At 39.7% G+C, this 19982-nt stretch overlaps 1 protein-coding gene across 1 annotated transcript in view; it reads left to right on the forward strand.

Annotated features, from left to right (window-relative positions):
- The window catches only part of USP32 (ubiquitin specific peptidase 32), a 145732-nt gene that overhangs the window by 94147 nt on the left and 31603 nt on the right, over window positions 1-19982 (forward strand). Inside the window, exons 10-17 of the mRNA XM_065418187.1 lie at window positions 2709-2792; window positions 6336-6397; window positions 6540-6642; window positions 10198-10390; window positions 12035-12210; window positions 13047-13187; window positions 17059-17176; window positions 19708-19862. Coding sequence (XP_065274259.1) covers window positions 2709-2792; window positions 6336-6397; window positions 6540-6642; window positions 10198-10390; window positions 12035-12210; window positions 13047-13187; window positions 17059-17176; window positions 19708-19862 — 1032 coding nt within the window. The remainder of the gene's footprint in view (window positions 1-2708; window positions 2793-6335; window positions 6398-6539; window positions 6643-10197; window positions 10391-12034; window positions 12211-13046; window positions 13188-17058; window positions 17177-19707; window positions 19863-19982) is intronic.

Here is a 19982-nt window from a genome sequence, read left to right on the forward strand (position 1 = left end):
CAAAGATTATATGTAAAATGATGGACCCTCTCAATACATTATGAAAGTAGTGCTGGAAAAAGAAGTTGCTGCAGTAATTAGGTGAGTTATTGAACTCCTATGCACATTATCTCATTTTGCCTTTGAACTGTGAACAAAATAGGTGTAACCAGAGATTTAGTAACTACCAGTACTGACTAAGTGTTTATGCAGTTGTATTCCAGTATGAAAATATCAAATTGAGCCTTTTATCAGGCAGTTAAAAAAATTAGAAAGTTTAATAGAGCTGGGCAATGTCAAACTACACTACTTTATCATTTCTTGTTTATATTTATAATCTGGATTCTTGTTGATCTCTTGACTTGGGTGTATTTTATATTCACCTATGGCCAGCAATGCTTTGTGCTGTTGCCAAATAGTTAAAATATAGTTTGTGTAGCTGACATTTGCAAAGCTGTATTACATCTTGACCTTTGCTCGAAGTATTTTGACATAAAAAGGAAGCTTTATTAATGTTACTGACAGTAAAGGCTTAGGGGAGGGAAAAAACAAAGCAGAACTGTGTAGCATTACAAAACGGCAGTGTACTTTTTGAATGTAGCACTTAGGGTACATTCTGTGATAGGGTAGTCTGCCATCAAGGGCAGTAACTCTTACTGGTCAGCCCACCCTACAATCTGGCATGGCCCTTTGATGGTTTGAAAGGTCCAGTGGGAGGATATAGAGAGACTTACGGGGGACAGGCATAGGGTGGAAGCAGCCCCAGGAATGAATAGTGCTTGGAGAGGGAATCTTGTTGCTGTACCTTTAAGAGCATGGGACCAGGAGCCTTGCAGATTGGGCGGGACAAGGCTCCCCTCTCACCCAACCAGTTGGGAAGGAGGTGGGGGAAGGGAAACGGTATAAAGGCTGCCTGCTCCCTCACTGCAGGGCAGACACTGTTGAACCCTCCAGAGTGGAAAGCTAACTGGAAAGGATGTTCAGCTGAAGGGAATTGGTAAAAGCCTTGCAGCTAACTTAAGACACAAGCTTAGCTCCAGGAAGAGGTCTGGAGGGGGAAAGTCCTGCTTGAAGGAGGATAAAACTAATTAACCCAAAGCCTGAGACATAACTGTAGTTTCAGAAAGAGGGCTAAGGGGGAATGTCCTGCTTGAAGGAGGGTAGGACTGACTAACCTGAGCCAAAAAGACCTGGAGCATAACCCTAGTCCCAGGAAGAGGGTGGAGGGGGAACTTCTGCTTGAATCAGGGACAAGACCGATTGCCCTAAGGAAGGAAGCCTGAGATACAACTCCATCTCCAGGGACAGAGCTGAGGGAGGACTCCTGTTTGGAGGAGGAGATCCATACAGTCACAAGCTAGAACATAACTCCCAGCCCTAGAGAGAGAGGATGAAGGGAGGAACTCCTGTTTAAAGGAGGGATAAGACAGACTACCCTAAAGTGAGAACCAGCCCAGCTTCAGGAAGATGGCTGAGGGGGGAGAGCCCCGGCTCGGAGGAAGAGGACTGACTAGTCCTAGGCAAAAGATAGCGTCTGAGTTATTTGTCACAGCCCAACTAAGAGAACCCCTTCAGCATTGCACCTGGATGCTAGGAAGCGCTCTGAAGATGAGACACGATTCCAGAGCCCCAGTCAGCCTGACTGTCGAGAAGGAATTGCATTATTTTCTCCTTTAAACGTGTATGAAATAATCAGACATGAGGAAAATTCTGCTATTTTGCCCTGTAAAGATCTATATTTTGATTTAAAGGTTTGTTATTAGGATCAATTTAATATAGAACTCAGTATGTCAAGTTGGACATACATGGATTTAAAACGAGCAGTGCTTTTTGTAAACGCCTAAGAGCTACTTTCATGTCATCATCTTTTTTTAGTGCAGATTGTAAATTAAGATAAGAACATGATTGAAAAAATCTGCTTTAGAATCTTACAGCATTTAGACCCTAAACCTGCAGTTGACTTCTGTGCAGTTCTGTACGAATGCTGGGGCATTTCTGTGGAGCACTCATTGCAGAAACATAGCCTCGGTGTGGTTTTGTATCCTACAAAATGGGTGTCCTGACCATTCATCTGGATCCTTCAGTGCAGTTTTGGTCACGGCTTGAGAAAGCGTGTTTATGATGGATATTGGGAACTAAATTGTTTTATGTTGCAGGAACAAAGTTTGGTACCTTTGCATGGTTCGTTCTGTGTAGGTTCAATGCCGTGTAGTTCTTTTGGGACATTCATGTGCTTTGACTAAGGCTACGTCTTCACTACAGGGGGGGGTCGATTTAAGATACGCAAATTCAGCTACGCGAATAGCGTAGCTGAATTCGACGTATCACAGCCGACTTACCCCGCTGTAGGGACGGTGGCAAAATCGACCTCTGCGGCTTCCCGTCGACGGCGCTTACTCCCACCTTCGCTGGTGGAGTAAGAGCGTCGATTCGGGGATCGATTGTCGCGTCCCGATGGGATGCGATAAATCGATCCCCGAGAGGTCGATTTCTACCCGCCGATTCAGGCGGGTAGTGTAGACCTAGCCTAAGATAAGCTAAAACTGGTATCTGGATTTAATTTCATTATCGTTGTCTCAGATGAAGTTTTATAGCAGTAATGATGTATGCTAATCCTTTCCCAGACACTTACTTTTCCTGTTCTGTCTGATAGGTTTATGTACAGTTTACATAGAAATGAGGTAAACTTGGTAATGCTCATTATTTCCCTTCCCCTCTTTTTAACTTAGCTTGGACACCTCACTCTGGAAGACTATCAGATCTGGAGTGTGAAGAGTGCTCTTGCCAATGAATTTTTAAATCTACTTTTTCAGGTACATTTAGTGCAAATTTAAACCTTAACAATATGGTAATTAACTCATCAGCTTTTCTTTTTGCAGTCACAAAGTGCAGCATCAGCATTTGTGTCAACTCACGTACAGTTTTGTCTATTTGAATAAAGTGTGTTTTTTTTTTTGTACGAGTGCATTACCTTGACTGAATGATGCTGTACTTGCTTATTATTCACTTAAGTGTGAGATGCCTGAAGCACAAGCTGTTAAAAATGGCGTACACGGTACATAAAATGGAAAGAAATTTAAAGTGTAACAGTAGTTACATTCCCCATTAAAAGTTGTGGCGATCCAAATCTTCTCTAAAAAGCGATACAGGAAATAAGAGAGGCTGCCCCTGCAGCTTACAATCCCTTTCTTTTTTTTAACCATGTTCTGTAGACATTCACTAAGTAGCCTTTTATTGATGTATAGATATTAATAGTCCACAGAGAGATGATATCACATCCCTTTCACAGTGCAGGTAAACCTGGAATTCAGAAGCTTGGGATCAAATGTATATTGAATTTTTAAAATCCAATCCAGGCCCAATTTCAAAAACTTAGCACAGCCACATTTCAAGGTTGGCTCATCTTGTGTAAAATGTAAACCCCAAAGATTGTTTTCATCTTTGTCATTTATTCCCTGCCTGTTTTCCATCGAACTTTTTGTCCTGAGAGGTGGATAAAGAAGTTATCTTCCGTAATGGAGCTCTGAGGAATTGCCCTAATTTAGCTCCCTGTAAGTGTAGTTCCTTAATCAGCTACACGGTCAGAGTTGAACAGAGGCATGTTCCTTCCCAAAGGGGCTGAGTGTGTGGAGGCAGTTATCCTGGGTGCAGCAAAGAAAAAGATAAGATTTCAGATTCCTCCCAAGCCCTAGGCTACTGAGCCAGCCCTTTCTTCAAGATCTCTTATGTATATATTCATTCCAAAGCAACTTTAAATTTTGTTGTGATGATACTTCTGCCAAAATTTGGGTGGGGGTGGAAGTGTTGCAATCTCCATTTTTGAAAGCCATCAAATGTATTCATTGGTAAAAAGAATTAAATCTAGGAAGATTGTTTTCTAAATAAATGTTGTAGAATTAGCTATAGTACATTTTAGCTCTTTGTTGCCTTGTAATCTCCTCAGGATCAGATGTCTTTATTTTTATGGCCTGAATAGCACTAACACACTATCAATGCTTAACTAATAACTAATACATATATGTGTATACCAGAGCTAAAATTAATAACTCTTGGCAATCTAAGTGATCTCTAGTGATGGATTAGTTGATGTATTTGTTCTTCAGTAAGTGTTTAGAACTCTCATTCTCGTAATGATATTTTTAGTTTAGTTTTCATGCCTCCTCGTGTTCTCTTCATGAATCCACTATAAGTAGGACCCCCCAAGCTCTTACTATCTAAGCAGCAATCTCCGGCCCAGCATGCTCACTGCACAAGACATTAGAAGGGGACGAGGACACTAATTCTGCCACTGATGTATTTGTGCAGTCACTTAACTTCTCTGTGCCTCAGCTCCCCATCTGTAAAATTGTGATAGTGCTTAGTGAAGACCTTGGCCTGTACATATGAAAAGTGCTATGAAAGTGTGAAGTATTTGTTATTTATTTAGTCTTCATTACTTTAAATCAAGCCTTTCAACAAATTGGTTTGATAACAGCAGGGGTGGCTTATTTTGAAGAAGTTGATGCTAGTACACTATAGCATTAGTTTAAAAAAAAAACTAACATCAGAGCCAGCTGTGTTATAGTTGTTGGGAAATCTGTCACTTCCCAGCAGCTAATGACCTTTCTTTTGTTCAGATTATTAGAATACCAGCTCTCACACTGTAATATCAATTTAAATCAGTTGCTCCACCAATCATTAGACATCTCCAGCTGAGATTCAAATTGATAGCTTCAAAAGACACATGAAAAGAGGCTATAAAACATGTAATGAGGAGCAACCAATCGGGAAACTGGCTCAAAGATGGAACAGTTTATCGGGAAGGACCCACCCTCTCCCCCTCCCCCCACTCTGGGGAAAGTAGGACTCAGGTGGGAGATAGCTCAGTGGTTTGAGCATTGGCCTGCTAAACCCAGGGTTGTGAGTTCAATCCTTGAGGGGGCCACTTAGGGATCTGGGGCAAAATCAGTACTTGGTCCTGCTAGTGAAGGCAGGGGGCTGGACTCGATGACCTTTCAGGGTCCCTTCCAGTTCTATGAGTTAGGTATATCTCCATACGTTATTTATTATTTTATTATTATGGTCTCTTTCCCCATGTGGTATTGGGGAGCAACTGCAGAGAGGTTCCAACCTATAGGAGCAGGTGCAGAAGTAGCCAAATCAGGGACTGCTTCACTAGGAGGAAAAGGGTAAAATGGGATCCAGCTAGAGCCATCCCTCCCCCACCACACCCATGGATGCAGAGGGAACCCTCCACTCTGGGGAAACTAACACCGAGGTCCCTCTCCAGGTCAGGTGGCCTGGGGGGAGGCTGAACTGCAAAGGGGAACCTTTTCCCCTGCCCTGTCCCTGCACTCCACTTCCCTTCAATATCCTCTCTCCTTTCACTTTTCTTTCCACTTCAGCTTATTCCTACCAAACAAATCCACCTAAAAAATAATAATAGTGGAACTAACGTGAAGTTTCAAGTTGTTCATTCTGCTGTGGGTTCTACCACTTACCCCCATCCTGTCTCTTGTCTGTTTTAGACTGTAAGTTCTTTGGGGGCAGGGATTGTCTTTTACTCAGGGAGGTGGGATTGATTCATAAATGGAAGGGAGCTCTAGGAATATAGATGTTTCTACAGGGAAACCTTAAATGTGGGCAAGCTTAGATAGAAAGCTTAGGCTGAGGCTTACATTTTTGTTGTTTCCAACTAAAACATATACTAGTAGTGGGATAAACTGCAAATAGTGTGAACTTTCTTTGGAGCAGGGTGGCCACCCCTTTCTAAAGCCCTCACCAGTCACTGGGCGGGGGATTGGAGGCATGGATTCTAATTCTGGCTCTGTCACTGAATGGCCTTGGGCAAGTCCTCAGTTTCCTCATGTGCAAAATAGAGATAAGCTAAATACTGTATTACCCAGCTGTCTTCTTTTCCTTTGTCAGGAGTTGGGTTGGATTCGTTTATTAAAATTGGTTACAGTTTAGGGGTAAATGTTACTGTAGTTGATGACTGGAACCTCAGTGTTTTTCCTTCTGTAGAGCAATGTCAGGAGAGAGCCATTTAAAAAAAAATTGTAGTTAACCCTTCCTTTTTCTTTCTCCCTTGGGCATCCAAGTTGGGGCTTACCTTCAGCTAAATAGTACAAATAGGATCCTGTAAATTTGGGAGTTGAATATATGACTTTTAGTAACTTGCTTGGCTAAAACCACATAAAAAAATACCCTTGGCTCTGAATATTGTGTTAATTTGGAATAATCTATCACTATCCAAATGCTGTTTCTGTAAGATGTCTCTGTGTGGAAGATGCCCTTATTACTTTTTACCTACTGTCTCATTGACAGTCTTACATCTTCTCGGTAAGATTTGCCTCCCTCTCTCTCTCTCTCTGTAGGTGTGCCATATAGTTTTGGGTTTAAGACCTGCTACCCCAGAAGAGGAAGGACAAATTATTAGGTATGCATTTTATTGAAAAAAATGTTTTTATAGGTTCCACATTAACCACCATTTTAGTACTTGGCTATTTTTTTTTTTTTTTAAACTGCCATGTTTCAAGTAATGTCTTTGATTGTATTGTTTTCTTAATTCTTGTATGTAGGGGTTGGTTAGAACGGGAAAGCAGATATGGTCTCCAGCCAGGGCACAACTGGTTTCTCATCGCAATGCAATGGTGGCAGCAATGGAAAGAATATGTCAAATATGTAAGTTTGGCAGTAGTTCATGTTAACACAGTGAGATTTCAACATTTGATGTTCCGTTTGTGCATGTGTTGATAAAACAGGAAAGGAAGAGCAAATGATTGCTTAATCAATTAACCAATGAGTAAATAAAAAAGAATGCTAGAAATTAAATATCCCTCATCCATTAGAGGAAACAAATAGATTTAGAGAATCGCTGTTGCATACTAAACTTTTCACTCAGACCCCATCAGGCTGTCATACTTATTCTGCATTTTCTTTCCCATCGTTGCGGCTTTTTAAGGTAGTTGTCCAATAAGAATCCACTTGCCAATACACAGCCTCCTTGTTCTGTCTGATTTATTTGGTGATCTCACAACCCAGTTGGCTTTTAACATAACTAATTATAATAATGGATGTGATTTTTTGTGTGTGTGTGTCACAAATAATTCATTGTGCCTTTTCTAAATGAACTGAGGGGGAGTTTGATTCATATACGAATATCCTGATAAACAGCCAGAGTACATGGTGTGGTTTTTTTGTTTTGTTTTATTTGTTTTTTAAAAGGTACGTTACCAAAACCTAATGAAAGTGAATTGAAGTGAGGCTATGTTCCTTGAAGACTTTACCATAAAAGCATACAAATGAGACCATCTTTGCCAGCTTGATACACATGTGTGTGTGTGTGTGTGGGGGGGGGGGGGGGAAATCTACTTAAGACTTGTTTGAGACCGGAATAAAAATTATTAGCAATTCACTCAACCACAAATGGAGAAAACTAAGTGAAATAAGTTGCTCCTCAGAAGAGGAGGTATATTAATAGTTAGAAGAGGATGTCATATAAATAAAAATGTGACTTGCTTTATAAATGCAAAGATAGTCCAAAGATTAGAAAGTGTGCACTGTTAATGAGTGATTTAATTACAGTTAAAAGCAACAGAGGGTCCTGTTGCACCTTTAAGACTAACAGAAGTATTGGGAGCATAAGCTTTTGTGGGTAAGAACCTCACTTCTTCAGATGCAAGTAATGCAGAAGTGAGGTTCTTACCCACGAAAGCTTATGCTCCCAATACTTCTGTTAGTCTTAAAGGTGCCACAGGACCCTCTGTTGCTTTTTACAGATTCAGACTAACACGGCTACCCCGCTGATACTTAATTACAGTTGTTGTTCATACATGACGAGTTGGACAAATGTTGACTTAATGCACATTTTGGCTTGCTTGACACGCTGAGTAATTTGATCCTTGCTATAGTGTGATTTATTCAAAGCCATATAGGATTTCATACCTAATACCTTGCTTAACTCCAGCACTTGTGAGATTCTCTATACAACATAGATGCTTACATGCATCTGTACTTTGCTGCCATGTAAAGAAAATATTAAAGAACTACACAGGACTCTACAGATACATACAGGAGGATTATGTCATGGGCACTGTTATTCAGTTGAACCTATTACTTTCTTATGCTCATTTGACTTTATTCAATGATGTTGCTATAAAACAAGCCAAGAATTCACAAGTAAATCTTGTTCAGATGCAACTTTAAATGGGTCTCCTCCTTTTTCACTCTTGTTGCAGTAATGTCCATTGCATAAATTTTCTTTTTGTTGCAGATGAAAGGACATTCCATGGCCCTCTTAAGCTCTGATTATTTCCCATTGTTTCTTCTGCTTTCTAACCTCTGGAGATTTCCTCTCGTGGCTATTATTGTTCTAAACTGGATGGGACTCTTTTCAAACCTTGTCAATACCTTTTTCTTACGTGGGTAGACGTGTTGCTTTTGGATGACATGAGGTCTCCCCTTCACCTTGCCACAGTGGTGAGCCAGATTGCCTTTTCAGTGCTGTTTCTTCAAAGAGCGAGACAAGGAATCCAACCTTCATGTCATTCTTGCACTGAAAAGATGTATATCTGAGCCACCAGGCATGACCGTTCTATTTAGCTAACGCAAAGTCTTTTCCTAGTGCTTGGTGTTGAAACTTTTAGGCTACATCTACACTACAGGGGGGGGTCGATTTAAGATACGCAAATTCAGCTATGTGAATAGCGTAGCTGAATTCGACGTATCGCAGCCGACTTACCCCGCTGTGAGGACGGCGGCAAAATCGATCTCCGCGGCTTCCCGTCGACGGCTCTTACTCCCACCTTCGCTGGTGGAGTAAGAGCGTCGATTCGGGGATCGATCCCCGAGAGGTCGATTTCTACCCGCCGATTCAGGCGGGTAGTGTAGACCAGGCCTTAGTGAAGCAGCATTTTGTAATGTCCATGGTTTTAGTTTTAGCCTAACTGTAATGCAGAGAAGTAAGGAATGAAGTTAAATTTTCCTGAGAATTTTCTTTAGTTGTCTAGGTTGGTAGGAGAGCATTTTGCAGCTGGGGCTGAAGCGTAGTGAACTTAATTTTAATTCTCGGTAACAGTTTCAAAATATTAAGTCCATATTTTTTTTTCTTGTAAACGATTGCTTTTTACCACAGAGTAGGGAAGTTGTACTAAAGGAAAATTTAACATACATTTAAACAACTCCACTTGCAGCCTTTCCAGAAATCTAATTGAATCGTAAAGTGATTTGTATTGAACAAGTATCAGTTAAAATCTACAGTTAAATTAGTGTAGGCTCAAAGTGCATCCATTATAGAGCCATAAAACTATGGGCTTGTCCTAGTTTTCCATGGCTGCTAATTGAAACACTATGCCATAGTAACCTACTTTTTTCCTATCCAAATTTCTCCATTATGGTCTCAAAATAGTTCTAATTTGTTCCTTCACTGGTTGCTTTTTCCCAGCCTCTTGTGATATTAAAGTATAATTGAAATTATTAAAATCTCAACTGAACCTTCAAAATGGAAAACATCTAAAGACAGCAGTGGCTAGGAAGCTCACCTGAGATGGGGACGAGCTTGGATTCAAACAGAGTAGGAACTTGAACCTGCGTTTTCCACATCCCAGATGTCTCCTAATCCCTGAGCTATGGTCTATTCTTGGCCGGTCTCTCTTTTTTATGGAAAATTTTGAAATGTTTATGGTGTGTCCCAATGTGGAACAGGAAAATGTATTCATCTCGAAAACGTTGACAGGAAAAGAAAACCGTTTCCTGCCCAGCTGTAGGTGTGAGGAAAGTATGCATAACTCATGCCATGCCTGCTCAGCCCAATGGACTTAGCTGTTCACTTTCAGAAGCCCTACATTTATTCCAAGCTCCCCAACCCCTCCAATAGAGACGACTTCTACAACCAATTATCAATTAGATCTTAAAATGTTTATAGCAGATAACTGTAGCTACTTAAAACATGCCATTTCCAGATTCTTAGACTGAACAAAGCAGTCTTACCTGTTTTATAGTTGTCTGTAACATGCATCAATATAGTATATAAATACTTATTCTGGTGATTTGGATGGTGAATAGCTGTTATCCTCATGCTGTAGATGGGAAAATATCTTTTTATAGAACATTTTGAGATCCTTAAAAGTAATGTTGGTACAATGTATGCTGGTGTATTAACTCTGTACATGAGTGATTTTAAATTTCCAGTTTTATGTTGGCCAATAGTTCACCTTTCTCTTTCTCTAACAATTATAGGATGCTAACCCTGTTGTGATAGAACCTTCATCTGTCTTGAGTGGAGGTAAGAATTCACTCGTAGCTGCTGCAATCCATACTTCAGAACAGATAGAAGACAAAACAGGAGGTCTAAATTACTTCTCTGTCACAGAAGAAAAGTTTTCAGATAATATTTCTACTGCATCAGAAGCCTCAGAGACTACTAGCAGCAGTAAGCATAAAATCTTGTTCCCATAGAGGTTTAATCTAGGATGAGTCTCGAGTGATCTGAATATTATATGGATTCCTCCAGACTAAAAGGTAGCAAGATTGAAGTTAAAAAAATGAGCTAAGTTTGGACTGTTGGTGTAATCGTGCATTTGAGTCTATTTGGCAGGTAAAAGAGGACAGGATTACTTAAACAACACATTTCTCCCTATATGCTATTAATTATGCTCAACATTGTTTTCATCATCATCCCATCATGGTAATTTTCCAAAATAATTTTTTTCGTTTCCCATAAAGTTCTGTCTGTCATCATGCAATGATCTGCCCTCAAATCACTTTCCCTGTGAAGGGGAAAGGAGCAGAAAAAGACTCGGGGGCATTAAAAATATAGGACAATGTATGTCTTCATTTTAGGTTCTGTAGGAACTGAAATAATTGGTTACAAAAATTCCTGTAGCAATATCATAAAAATATGTCTCCCCGCTAAAGTAAAAATCTCCAGAGTTAGGATAAGCCTTTGTCTAGCTTGAACAAAATCTTTTCAGGCTAGTGCGACCTTGTGCCAGCTCCCAAGCCAAACTGACTCTTTAAAAGCCTGGGCAAGCTGTATACCTCAAGTCCTTCCCCACTACTTAACTCCAGCCAATCAAACAATCACTCAAAGTGATGCTCTACTCTTACTTTTTTAGGGACCATCTCAGAGTAACCTATTGTCCTCTCCTTTCTCCCCACTTCAATGTTAACAATCCAGCTGCAGAAAAAATTCTGCCATCTTGTTGGTAGCAAAATCTTGACAGAATTTGAGACTCAATCATAGAATATCAGGGTTGGAAGGGACCTCAGGGGATCTAGTCCAACCCCCCTGCTCAAAGCAGGACAAATCCCCAGACAGTTTTTATTTATTTATTTATTTTAAACCCCAGTTCCCTAAATGGCCCCCTCAAGGATTGAACTCACAACCTTGGATTTAGCAGGCCAATGCTCAAACCAGATTTTCTTTCTTGAAAGCTAACTGAATTTTATTTGGTATTCAAGAATAGGATGGTAACATATACTGTATTCTCTGGACCAGAACAACCTACCTTTTTCCTCATGCTGGAGCCACCCACAGCTGTATGTTTCACAGTTAATAAAGCCAACTGCTTGCTTGTGATTGTGAGCCCAGAAGCAAGGCCTCATTTCTGTATTGCATTATTCAGCCAATAGGTGGTTCTGGATGAATACAGGCACTTGCCTTGTCCGGGGCCATGAATTTAACGGCATTACTGTGCATGTCTCTGTCCCTGTTACTCTTTATGCACAGGGATAAATTGTGATACACAGATATCAGTTACCATACACACAACTAGGTAACAGCATACCAACTGCCGGCTACTGTGCCCAGAAATTGGTATTTGTATGCCCAAATATTAATTTGGGAATACAGTTATCTTACACTCAAGTCCCTATTTTCAGATACAGATGCATGTTTTGTGCTCTGTTATCTGGATCCATTTATATATTTTTGGTGCAATTCAAGTACTATTTGAGGGAAACTTTTCCCACAATCTTACCACAGAAGTTTATCCTTATTTTCTAATTGACATGCTCATGTTTATGGGATATAACTTAAACTAAAATTGAGACACATTACTCATTTCTTCTACAGGTTTTCTTTACTCTAGCACTCCAGCAGCCGATATGTGTTTTGCTAGGCAGCATAACACTTCGGACAATAATAATCAGTGTTTGCTTGGATCCAGTGGAAATATATTGCTACAACTTACTCCACAAAGACCAGGAGCTATTGATAACCAACCACTAGTAACACAAGAACCAGTGAAGGTGAGTGTGACTGACCTATGGAAATTCAGGAAGATGTTTTATAAATCTTTATCTCAATTTTCTAGCTCTAAAAACTTAATTTATTATTTAGATAATTAGGCAACAGGACAAAACTAGCACTCAATTATCGTTTAATTTCTAGTTTAATATTGCTTGGCACAATTTTGTTAGCCACAGAACAAGATATTTAGTATTGTCTACCATTTGCGGTGTAGTAATCCGTGTTCTGACTTTTACTACAGAAATTATTTTGCTTTTTATTTAAAGGGCCACTGTGAAATAGTTTCCAGGAGGGAAAAGGTGCAACTGTGTTTAAGTGGCTTTCCAAAATATAGTAAAACAGATGGAAATGTTTTCATAAAAATAACCTTTTAAAAATTATATTGAAAACACTTTTGTATTTAAACATGTCCTTGCACCATTATCAACCCAAATGTAACGCTGTTGTACTTGTGCACATGAACCAGAAAGTAAAGTTGAGTATAAATTGAAAATTAAACTGACCAGCCTAGTTTCACTGTTCAAGTTGAGTGAAATGCAAACAGTTAACAGTATAAATGTTGAAACATAAATAATAATAACCTGATGGTAGTAGTAAAAAAATGGGGGGAAATAGGAATTTTATCTTGTCCCTTTTAGAGAAGTATTTAATAGTAAAAATGAAACATAATTGTTACATTAAATACTTTCTTCCAGTATGAAAAACAGGTGGTAATTGCCACTTGCTAGCATATTTAAATAATTAAAACATGTTCTAGTATTCATGAGCTGAAATCTTTGCAGCTGTGGGCTATTTTCTCCATTTAAGACCTGCCACTACCCTTTTTTGTTTAAAGGCTGCATCATTAACACTGGAAGGCGGACGATTAAAACGATCTCCACATCTGATTGAAGGGAGGGATTATAAAATGGTACCAGAACCAGTATGGAGAGCCCTTTACCACTGGTATGGGGCAAACCTGGCATTACCTAGACCAGTAAGTAATGAATATAGTCACTGTTTATTTGGGACAGACTCTGAAGTCATGTATGCTAACAATCCTTTCTGTGCCTAAACATCCACTTATTGATCTACCCCTCTGGAGCAAGTCTCACAATGTTCATTGGTTAAAGAAAGGTTTCAGAGTTAATCTGAAGTGTTATTCCCTCTAGATTTTCTCTGCATTTCAACTTTGCTTCCGTCAGCCAATCTATGGCTATAATTATCTTTCCATAAGTTATTTCAAGGGGAGGTGAAATGGGAGATGGGTGTAAGCTATTCTCACTCCAGAGGCTCCACCTACCTTTTCTACAGTGATCCATGTTGTCTACAGTTAGATCTCCTGGGGATGTTTTATATTGCTGCAGCACCCAAAAAATCCTAATTGGAGTTAGGAGGCCCCACTGTGGTACGCACTGTAAGATGCCTGGGAACATATGGCCCCTGCCTTGAAGAGTTTGTGATCCTTGTTAGCCAGCTGATGCAATCACACGGTTCTTGTCAACAGTGACACAGCAAATATGTCATACTCCTGATTTTTTTTTGTTCCCATGAATGTTCACAGTATTATGCAACGTGAAAATCTGAATGTCAGGTTTTATATGAAATCTAATTAAAATTAAGAATAAACCACCTATTTTTTAGATAGCACCTGCCCAAATTGCTACTGTTTTGTGTGTGTTACAGAGTCTAATTCTAAATCCTCACTGGAGCCATTAGGTGCTGGTGCAATATAAATAATGCTTCATATTTTGAACAGAACCTGTACCCAGTGTTCACTATCAGCTCTTATATTTCTTTTGTGCCATTTTAGCTGCTAACATTGTAGAAGTTGCTTTGTTCCATTAATGTTTATTCTTACTGAACAACAATTGCCTATTTATTTTAAATTAACAACCATTACAAATTTTACTTGTCTTAATTCTCCCTCTTCCTAATGTACAACCCCAGTCATTCTTCCATCAAGCCTGAGAGCACAGCCATTTCTCAGCAAAGACTTGATAGAGGAGGGCTGTAGTGAGCTTTCACATTACTTAGGCAGTTTACCTTTACAAACATACTATAGTATGATTATTAAGAATCATTTATAAACAGGGCTGGCTCTGGCTTTTTTGCCGGCCCTACCCCCCCGCACCCCCCCCCCCCAGCGCGGCAGGGGAGGGCGCTGAGCCCGGCCGTGGGCCCGCTCTCCCCGACCGGCCGGAGCGCCAGGGGGAGGGCGGCGAGCCCGCCGCGGCTCCGCTGGCGGCCGGAGCGCCGGGGGGAGGGCGGAGAGCCCGGCCGGGGCTCCACTCTCCCCGGCGGCCGGAGCGCCACGCCGTGCCGCCCCCCTCCAGGTGCTGCCCCAAGCACATGCTTGGTGGGCTGGTGCCTGGAGCCGGCCCTGATTATAAATGATTAAACCTAAGGTACTCTTTCTCCAGATGAAAACAACAAGATGTCTTTTATGAATTGGTGTCATGATGAATCAGTGCTCATGGAATTCTTATTGCATATGTTCACTTACTAACTTGCAGTAGAAAGCTTGTTACTTAGTAATGGATCTCTCAATCAGCAAGGTGCTTCTGTATCTGTTTTTTAAATGCTTTCCAAATGTAATCTTAAACGGAGGAGAAAGTGAAGATGTGTTTGCAAATATCAGTGGCATTTACTATATTCAAACATGGCAGTTTCTAAACAATTAAATTCTGCCTTGTATCTTAAGGTCACTTTTACTTTCAAATGTAGATAGGGACATAGGACTGGAAGGGACCTCCTGGGTCCTCAAATCCAGCCCCATGCTATCAAAAACTACCTACCGTAGATAGAATGGAGTATAAGTGGATTATGTTGACATCATCTCTTGTTATCCTACTGAGTGATTTCTTAGCAATAGCTACACAGCCAGAGTATTCAGAGCTATTCTGAAACAGAAGTGAATAATGAGGATATTTACTGTTAAAATATACTATTGTCTCCTTTAGCTACTGCACAGTAAATATATATATATGGCATTACAAAATGACTTTTAACAGCTCATACTGTTAGAGCTGTATTATGCAGTCTAACTATGGCATACATGAATTATTAATCTGAATGTATCAAAAACTGATTAAAGCAAGATCAAGAGAAATTAAGCAAGATTTATTAATGTGAAGGAATTTGAAACTTTCTTTCAATTCTGTTGACATTGCAGGTTCCTTACAGTGATCTTTAAGTCACTTCTAGTCAGACATGTGGACTATACTAGATCAATTTAAGAGGAAGGGTTTCAAAGCCAAGTACTCAACTGTCAGTGAAACTGAAGCTAAAAGCATTGGAAAGGGCATTGTGTTGCTGTAGTTCCTCTTTTTGTAGAAGACATAAAATTGACCTCATGACCCTGGAGTTAGAAGTTCCTTAGTGCTTTTGTGCAAGAGCAGAGATGTGAACCTGTCTCCCGCCCAAATTCCATGATTCTGTGAAGTCCACATCTAAAAATCTGCCCTCCCACTTCTGTTGGATACTCGGTTTGTCACTACCGGTTCTGAACTCTTGTGTAAAATTGCTGTGCATTGCTTAACCAGTACTAGGTTTCGCCACAGAGATGACTGTATTTCGTGGGTGACATGAATCCTGTGCAGCTCTGGAACCTTAAAATGACACCTGTCGTTCAAGAAGTTTTCTTTTATAGGAACTCCGTGTTGCTCACCCTGCTGGTCAGATAGAATCTTATAATTCAAGGACTGTTTGTGTATAGTGTACAATGGATTTAGTAAACTTCATAGCGTTTGGGGGGCCATTTAGATGAAAGCAACTATGTACAGTAATCCTCAGTATTTTAAATGTTTGGTTTCTGACCAGATTTTTAAACTGTTTTCTTTCAGGATGTTTTTTTAAATACTCAGTCAGTGTTACGGCTGGTGAGAAGGGTTGGTTGTAGGAGTTTATACAATTGTCTGATGATCTATGATGGTAGCAGTTATTTTACAGTACAACCATATTGACTTCTATTGTCCTCCTCACACATGATCTCCATGGAAACAAACACCTCTTGTAGTTTAGAAAAGGCCTCAGCATTTTACACACAACGCAAACTAACATACTTGAGCATTTCATTGCAATGTTTGAAGAGATGTCTGTCACGGTTTCAGAGTAACTGCCCCTGTACTCCCCTTCCGTGGTCGCTTGAGGGCACCCACTTAAAGGTTTCCAGCTCCCAGCCATCACCTCTCTTGTGCAAAGACCCTCATCTCACTTCCTCCTGTCCAGGTGTTCTTTAAGGCTGCACAGTTCCCTGCCTACGCTGTGATATGCCCAGCAAGCCAGACTTTCTAAAAGGCCAGCATATATGGTTTTGCTCTCTCCAGAAGCTGTGATCAGTGCAGTTACAAGTTAACACATTGCTTCTAATCAAGCATGTTTATTCTTAAGTTGAAAACATATTAAAACAATAAAAGAACCTACACACATGCTAAAAAGCTTTAGCAGAGGTCACCCCCAACTCTAACCTCGGGCTCTGGTTGGTGACAGTTCTTCAAAACCCACAACTGGATTTTTCAAGTTCATAACTTGTCTCAGATTCAGAACCAGAACCCAGGGTGGTCAGTTCAGCTGTTTCTTTGTATTGCTTGGGACGTTGATCTCATCTCTAGGAAACAGGTAATCAGCAGACAGTGACCCACTTCTCAGGGAGTAGCTTCCAAAGGCTGAGTTTTTGCATTAACCTCCCCAGGAAATTCACTGAAGACATATTGTCCCAAAAGTCCATTCTTGTCTGACACATTTTCAGTATGGTCCTTTGCTCTCCCAGGCCTCAGATCGCATCTGCCCCCTACAGAGGTTCATTTTAGACTTCCTGAAGACTCAGAAAGGAAGTCTCTGAAATTTTCTTTAAATGTCTTCACTAGGTGATCAAAAACAGCAAAACTGGCGTCGCTGAGCTAGAGTTATTTCCTCGCTATCTGCTCTTTCTGAGACAGCAACCTGCCACTCGAACGCAACAATCAAACATCTGGGTGAATATGGGTATGATGAGCCTGAGAATGTTTCCTCATCATTTACCTAGAGGTAACTTAAGAATGCAGCAAGAACACAACTGTGCAGTTTCTAAAAAGCGAGACCCAGGTCAATAGACGCTTGCTGCCACTGTGCTTATACATCTTCTAATCGATCGTAAAGCAGAATAAAGTTTTACCAATCACTCAAAGAGCTTTTATCAAGATTTTGTGCAAAGGAGAGAGACTAAGGGCATTTTCAGTTTTTAAGTGAGTTCACTTGCGTAGTTATTAAACACATTTCAGATTGGTGATGTGAGAGTGGAAAATGAGCACTGCTTAAAACAAACAGCTGGGGAAGGCCATCTTATTTTCCTCATCTGCAGTCTGTGTAGTTATAGAATATTTATATCTGAATTTATTTTAGATAGGCCCCTAACATACAATACTACATTGTAATAAATCAGCGGTGTTCATCCAGCTGCTGGTTCACACTTCATAGTGAACTATGACTGGTTCTGAGTTAACCAGGTAATTAGTCTCTAACACACATATTTAACACTTGATAAGAAGTGATTGGGCAAGTGAAATGTGAAGTCTTCTACTTGATACAATTTGCAAACACAGGCTACATTTGTGCAAGAGGATGGAAATACATACAGATGAGATTAGTGGAAAATCTAGATTTCTGCTAACACCCCATAATTACAATCTCTGTTCTCATTTTAAGATTACACTGGTCCTCGACCCCAAGCGTGTAGCCTTCAGTTTCATAATATTTGACAGACAGGTTGAGAAGGCATTATAGAGGTCTGATTTTCAGTTATCAGATTTGTATACGCAATTGCATACCTAGCTACTATAGTTTGTGTCCGAGCAAATCTCCAGTGTTGGAATGTCGTGTGGCAGGAGATGCACAAATTGAGATTTGCATGCACATGTGTAATAGTGTATGTACAGATGCAAGCAGGACTGAGCACTGGAAATCAGAACCTGGAAGGACATTGACCTTTTAGTCAGTGTCTATTTAAAGCTCATGCAGATGCTCGATTTTTTTCACTGCTTTAATAAATTCTGTAAAATATGGTAATATTACAATCCCAAAATTATTGTATAATTAGTGGCTGCCTACTTGATCAAGTTGCGCTATAGAAACCGCCTAGTACCCAAAAACATTTTTTACTGCTTAACTTTATATAATGAAAACTGCTCTGTTTGGTACCTAAACATTTCTAATTCAAATACATCGATTCTTCTGATATGCCAAATTTAATCTTGATTTGGAATTATTTTGCTCTGCACTAATTTGTTCAATCAAATATTAATCTTTGAGTTTTTTTAAATATGCTTTCTTGCTGTAATCTTACAACTAATCCTCTCATCTTTAATTGCAGAAAATGCTTGTTTGTATTTTTTTTAAAATTATAGTCCTTTGCTTGGTATTTTAAGGTAAAACAGATGCTTTGCTGATTTATAAAATGATTGTGGTTTAGTTTTGCTCCTCAGTGCCATAGCATGTAGTGTCATTCCATATCATAATGCTGTTCATTGGGTTCTTTTAATCTTTTGACAACTGAACTGTAACTATACTGCTCCTTCAGTTTACTTAAAGTAATACAGCTGTTCAGTCAGGGTGTGCACTGAAGGAAAAACATTTTAATTTTAAACTGAAAAAGCCCCAGAAAAATAAAAAATGTCACATTGGACTTATTTTTTCAAACCCGATATTTCCAAGTACGTTATCCGAAGATGAGCTAGATATATTGAATACTGCAAATAATAACATTTTTGACTTGACAAAGTCAATTAGTTTTGCAGACATATCTGAGTGAATGTTGAGAACCTGTGTTGAATTTCTAGGCATCTTTCCAAAATGTGTTATGCAGCCCTTGTATGTTAGAGAGTAATCCAGTTCTGAAGCTTCCAGATTGATTTAATCTTCACAGATCAATATTCATCTCCATAGAAGAGTTGCAGTGAAGTGCTGCTTCCCAGAAGAGAACAGTGAAACTGATTTTTTTTCACATTTTTCCTTTACAAATAATATGCTTTCTAAGAGTAGGTTTCATGAAGGAATTTTTTTTTTTAGTTTAATTAAAAAACAAAACAAAACATCTACTTCTTGCCTTTCGTATCTTGTCTTCTAAAGAAACAGATCAGATCAGTTTTGCTACTTCGCAGTACGGTAGTAATTGCTGTAGTATAGATTGTAAAAGTAATGAAGTCTTGCCAGTGACAGCCACTCTAGAATGCTCTGCTATTAGCAAGCAGGGAGGGAGAGATTGCTGCTTATGGTAATTTTGGATGGAAGTTAGCGAAGTTCTACTGTGTGTTGTTTTTTTTGTGTGGGAAGTTTCCCAGGGGTGAATATTTATTAAGATTGCAGTATGGCCGATATTAACACCATAACATGAGTAGCTCTGTGTACTCCTTTTTCACCAAATGCATTTATTTGAATGTGTATATTGTAGAATAACCTTATTAAACTCATCTGCCTATTACTGTATGTACAGATATGTGTGTTATGAACATCTTGGCCTTTTTCTTGTGATTGTGACACAGGGAATGTACCTTCTCCCAGTGCTCCTTTAAAACGAGTGTTGGCTTATACAGGCTGCTTTAGTCGGATGCAAACTATTAAAGAGATACATGAATATCTATCCCAGAGGCTACGTATAAAAGAGGAGGATATGCGGCTGTGGTTATACAATAGTGAGGTAACTTAACCTTTAAGGACTTTAAATGTTGTGTATATCTTCACTCTTCAGAAAACCGCTAAACACACACATTCAGAGATGCTTGTGCTGTAGCTACTGTTTACACACTTCGGTCTGAAA

The sequence above is a fragment of the Emys orbicularis genome, chromosome 17 (assembly GCF_028017835.1).
Source record: "Emys orbicularis isolate rEmyOrb1 chromosome 17, rEmyOrb1.hap1, whole genome shotgun sequence".
NCBI lineage: Eukaryota > Metazoa > Chordata > Testudines > Emydidae > Emys > Emys orbicularis.